The following is a 5,604-nucleotide window of genomic DNA, read 5'->3' as shown; positions in this document are numbered from 1 at the left end:
TCTACATGTGATGACGATAACGATTGCCATATGACTTAAACTTTTGTGGGCGGTCGCAATGCGTCTGACACGGCCGAGGTATAACAACATAAACTTATCCGACGCTGAGGCAGCGATCGATTCTCGACTGTTGTCAGCTCTTAAATGTCGTACCTGTGGCTACGTTCCCACAGGTGGTAATGTTCACGATGGCCTATGGCTTGACTTTGTTGTGGGTAGTCGCATTGCTTGTCGTACGGCCCAGGTATATAGCAAACAACCAAAAATGAGCCGACAGTGAGGCAGCGACAGATTATCGAGCGTTAGTTTTTGAAACCTACTTTGTTTTTTGTTGTTGTAATAACTGATTTAGCAATGGTGTAACGAGTTGTGCATAGCATGCTTCAAAATGTACGTGCAACGCAATCTGTTGGAATACAAGTAGCATGATAAACGAACTTGGTATCTCGGATTTGTGCAAACTCAAGTGTTTAGAGTCTGCACAAATCCGAGATACCAACTGCGTTTATATCCAGGACAGGTTGTGTATACCCACCGACGCTGTATCCGATATACTCCTTCGTTATATTCGAAATGAACGCTGCGAGCAAAAATTAGCAATGTACAGGGGAAAACTATGAATCGTGTGACATAATAAAAAACAATGCCTAGCTAGCTAGAAGCAGATTAACATCGCTTCGTTCATTCTGTTCTAAGATGTTTTGCATTAGGAACTGCAAAAGCGAATGATTAAAATTTTCATAATTTACGATGTTTTACTGCTGTGAAATATGTAGATGAACCTCTCAACATGATTTTGCGGTTGGCCGGCACAGCTTATAAGAATTCCAATGAGACACCGGCACTACTAGGTTTTTTTTTGATGCAAGTCGAGTATTGCCTAGTAATTTTTCATTTCATTGAGGGTTACGAGCAGAGAGTATCAAACCGAATCTGTACTTAGGCCTGCTCAGCCTTACCTCTTTTCTAGTTCACTTTTAACTTCGTCTTTCTTTAGATGCCTTTCGTACCACTTCGTAAAAGCTTTGCTGAGAGTTGATGTACATTTGATATGATTTCTCAGTTCCAAATACAATGTTGATCAATAAAAATTACATATCGGGCACAATGCATTAGCGCTGCGTTCGAGTAGTAGAAACAAATCATGCTTTGCAAAATTTATTTCCTCGCCTAATTGTTTTGTACATCCAGAAACAGCACTACAAAAGTCGTTCAAAATTCCTCCGTGGTGTGTGTTACGGTTTATTTTTGCAGCTCGATGTTATTTTCGGTGACAAACAATTTCAGGAGGTATAACAGCAGGTATGCGGCTAAAACGGAAGTTGATGCACTGTAATATTTAGGGAGCGACATTACGTACAAATGAGAGGTCAACATGCTTTTTCTTAATGAAGTATCAGAAAGGAGTGGATAATGAAGCTTACTACCGTAACTTGCGGGCGATGTGAGTAATCAGCATAACTCTACATTGTCGCCTTATGTCAATCAACACGTGCATCACTTATGCGGGTGATTTTAGCATTATAGTGAGAGGAAGAGAGGGATAGAGATATTGAAATATCGAACGTAAAAATACTCTTCTGAAAGTTCGTCTACTTGTCTTTCATGCATTGCGAATTCATAAAATGGCGTTGCAATTTATGGACGAAGTACAAACGGCGTTCGAGAATTTCATGGCATACAAGAATTTGACATGATTTTGATGACAGTGCGACACGCAGAGGTGTAATGTAAAAAATGTGCAGTGCCAGAGAGTTGAGTGACACAGTCCGACATTCGGTGGCTTACCTTTGAAGCACTCGGCCTTCGATTTCGCATGATAATCCTTTCGAAAGGAAAACAAGTAAGGCTTCAAATAAATGTTTGCTAACATTAATGTACTAATTGCTTAGCAGTTGTATATTTATGGCACGTAGCGTCCACTTTGCTTCAAGACACATCTGCACAGGTCACACTGAGTCCACTTTACTTCAAGACACATCTGAACAGGCCACACTGAGTTCTATATCACAATGAAATAACGTCGATTGCTGGCGCTATGCGCGGTAAATCGCCCAAGACGGTAGTGACAAGCGGTAATAAGGAAAGCGTACTTTGCAAGGATGACCAGTGGCGTGAGCGCCACCACATGAGATCCCAACTTACAAACACTTCAATTTCTACATTATTCCTTCTCTTCCCTCTTATTTCTGGGTGGGAGACTTAGACGGGCGCCAGCACTTGTGGGAAACCCAGACAACCAGTCCTCCCATACATACGGTCGAGTAGAAGCCGACCGAGCTGTAGAGATCTCCTTGGACCTGGAGCCCTTCGGAGAGCCCCTCACCTCATACCACGATTACACCACACACTACAGACAATGGAGATCATAACCACGACCGCGCAGTTACTACCCAGACAGCAACAGGTGGTGTGGCGAAAAATTAAATCCGATACCTTCCTTAACCTATACACAATACTTTACTGAAAAATGACATCTGTTGGCCTGTTGGACCCACCTACCTATTGCCGAACTCATGTTTGACCCCTCACATGGTAATAGAAATAAAGTAATTGCCACTGACGACACGGACATCAAAACCAGAGCAGTAACATATGGGCCTCTGTCGACGGGAATTTATGGTCTCAGAGGCACGTGCCACTTTATATACCCCTTCCCCTTTTCCTTACAAATAAAGTTGTACTTGGCTTGACTTGATTTGACCTAGCACTGTATTTCAAGCCAGAAATTCCAGCTTGTCTTCCTATTTTCATACGATTGTATATATTCATACTGTGAAACGAAGCTGTAATATCTTGCATGGGGGGTGGAAAAGAGGATTGCGTCTATGTCTATTGACCTACCCCTTTTGCAGTTAAGTGTTGTTGGCAGTCCCTGGTGTTACTTTGCTGTTACTAAAAATAAACATCACGAAGTTCACGGTTATTGCTAAATATATCTATTTAAATACAAAGAGCAATATCAGGGAGCAGCCACTGCACTGAAACTCTGCAAGGAAGATAGCGAAACTGAAATCAGGGCGAACGGGACACAGATACCAGAAAAAAAAAATGTCACTCATTTGTATCTGAGGGATTTCTCCGAACGAAATGTCAGTTACCTTTCTTGAACTAACGATAAAAACAATGAAATGGCATGGAGATGAACTCAACCCGATAAGCGCTCTGAAATGCATTTAAAAATGACGCTGAACGGATCAAACGTTCGGCTTATCGTGCGGTCAGACGTAGATAAGGACCCGTATCTTTATTGGCGTCACATTTATGGTACATGTGAGCTTAAGATACCGCCACCTACAGACAATTTCATTCATGCTCCGGCAGCCTCACAGATTTATATGGTGGAGGTGGGATTTGGGCGCTACGCCTAGGCCACCTTTGGTCCAGGGGACGTGGGGCTGGAAATGGATGTCAAAGGTGAGGGGCTCAGAGGTGAGAAGGTGGAGCGCGCCTTGGACTTGGGTTGGAAGGCATTGATGAGCACGCTATCCACCATCTCGACGGGCAGTAGCTCGAGAAGGCTGCACAGGGCCACGTCCGTGCTGCCACACCGGTACCTTGCCTTGGGAATAGGGTCCGTCAGGGCACTGCGAGCAATGAGGTGAACAGCTGGAGTGTTCTGGGTGACATGATATACATTACGCCGCGATGCGCTTAAACTCAGCGTTTTCCGGGCGGGAGACTGAAGGTAAATAATGGAGAGCAGTTAATGAAAATTAAAGAAGTGTGGACATCCAATCTTTGGGTTCGTGTTTTATCCTTTGTAATGATGCCTAACACATCGGTGTATACGGCACACCTCGTCATATTCGCCTATGACTGCAGAACAATTTATAAAAAAATTATTTTCTCACCTTTTCTGATTTCGGGTTCAACAGCCCATCGATGGTTGTGAAGTCAGTCAGGTCTAGTTAACGTGAGGGATGAAAATACAGCGACATTATCATTCCTGTATCGTTTGAATTCACAGCAATGATAAAGCCAACCTGCCTCGAGAACACGAAGCAGTACAAGCGAAGAATCAGCGATTATATCGCTGTTTTTTCATGACGCCCGTCAAGACATGATCGTGACGTCACCGCAATCTCTCGGCTGCTGAAACCGAAACTTATGAGAAAAAACAATGCAATTCTCAATTATTTACGATCGTAGGCGAAAAATGCGTGCGGGCGGATGTAAAAGAATGGCTTTTGCTTCATTAACAATAATAAAAATGCAACCAAAATTTAGTGTCTATAGTCCTTTAAGCATAGAATCCTTTTACAAGCTATCATCACCTAGAGCTGAAAGGTCCTATTGTAACGATATCTGCAGGAATACATTTATTGGCTACATTCGAATAATGTTGTGAGTTACGGCTCGCTTCCTCTCCCGTACGGATGATCTAGTCGCCTTCCGTTGTGAACTGCGCAATAAAGCAACAAAGGGGGCTTTTGTGTGTGCGCAGTAGATACCGCCAATGCCAGAATTTCTCGCGATGGTGATACACGAACTTGTTGCCGATAAAAGGCTGGAGTAAGCATTGCCACCGAAGGAAGATCAAAGAGCAGGCGCTCAAGATGCAGCAGCCAGAGCTGTTGCCAAGAGCTGTTCAATGTATGCCTGCATTGTTCTTTCGGTCACCGTTACAGCGCCACTGATCGGAAATATTGAGATGGGGAGACGGGGGCAGTATGCATTGTGTATTGATGAAGGATTGACTGCATATGCAATAAAATTAATCGACAAGAACTATGGCGCCGTGTTCGTGAATACGGAGTTTGGTAATGCACAAGGAATGACACCATGTACAACATCAGAGCTGCAAGACAACATAATGGTTTTGGAAGGCGAAAGCGGTCCAGGCTTTTCCGCACTACGAGTGGACTAAGGCATGTTTTTTACTGAAGCCCTACGCTATCCAAATCTCTTAACGAGTTATGTTGAAGCGTAGTGCGCAGGCTTAGTAATTTTTTAGATATCTGCACATGCTTGAATGCTCATAGCTCACAGGCCGGCGTATCGTTTGAGGTCTGACGTCCAAGGCGGTGCCTTCAAAGCAGACGTTAAAATAGGTTTTAAATGTTATTAACAAATTTCTTGTGGTTTTGAATGTTATCCCCGCTAATTCGTGAGCGTTTACAAAGAGCTTACTGAAGGCTTTAAAGTGGAACTTCGAGGTAAAAACGAAGATACCTAGGAGAGCATTTTTTCACGAAAGCTTACCAGTGAACTGCCTTGGAGACGTCGTTGAGGTTCACGTGCATGTATTTCTGCATGCGCTTGGGTATCAGCCCCTTGAAGTTGTCCAGGTACGTCTGGCCGTACTCTTCCTTCATAGCGGGATTCATCCTGTTGATGACCTCCGTGATGCCTATCCGAACGTTGTCCGGGTCTGTGATACGTGTCCTGTAGAGAGAGAGAGAGAGAGAGAGAGAGAGAGGGAGAGAGAGAGAGAGCGGGTCAGTTCTCTTAAACGACCACAGGCTAAGCTCACTCTAGCCCCGGCGTTCACAGTGCACGTCGAGATAAAAGCTTCGAGGCAGTTAGAAAAGCGCTGCGTGAAAATGATTGCTAAGATAAGCAACGTATTTCGATACCTGTAGAGTGGACTGCCCAAAGAAA

At 43.8% G+C, this 5,604-nt stretch overlaps 1 protein-coding gene across 1 annotated transcript in view; it reads right to left on the bottom strand.

Moving 5' to 3' along the window:
- Positions 1–3,367: 3,367 nt before the first annotated feature.
- LOC146173843 (dehydrogenase/reductase SDR family member 9-like) overlaps positions 3,368–5,604 on the bottom strand; it is a 9,569-nt gene continuing 7,332 nt past the window's right edge. The window contains exons 5-6 of the mRNA XM_084585285.1: positions 5,206–5,388; positions 3,368–3,587 (exon numbers count right to left, since the gene is read on the bottom strand). Of these exons, the coding sequence (XP_084441411.1) occupies positions 3,368–3,587; positions 5,206–5,388 (403 nt within the window). The remainder of the gene's footprint in view (positions 3,588–5,205; positions 5,389–5,604) is intronic.

This window comes from Amblyomma maculatum, chromosome 11, assembly GCF_055883805.1.
Source record: "Amblyomma maculatum isolate TAMU_Amacu chromosome 11, ASM5588380v1, whole genome shotgun sequence".
NCBI classification, from domain to species: domain Eukaryota; kingdom Metazoa; phylum Arthropoda; class Arachnida; order Ixodida; family Ixodidae; genus Amblyomma; species Amblyomma maculatum.
Note: the sequence above shows the minus strand (reverse complement) of the source record. Positions and strands in the feature narration are given on the sequence as shown.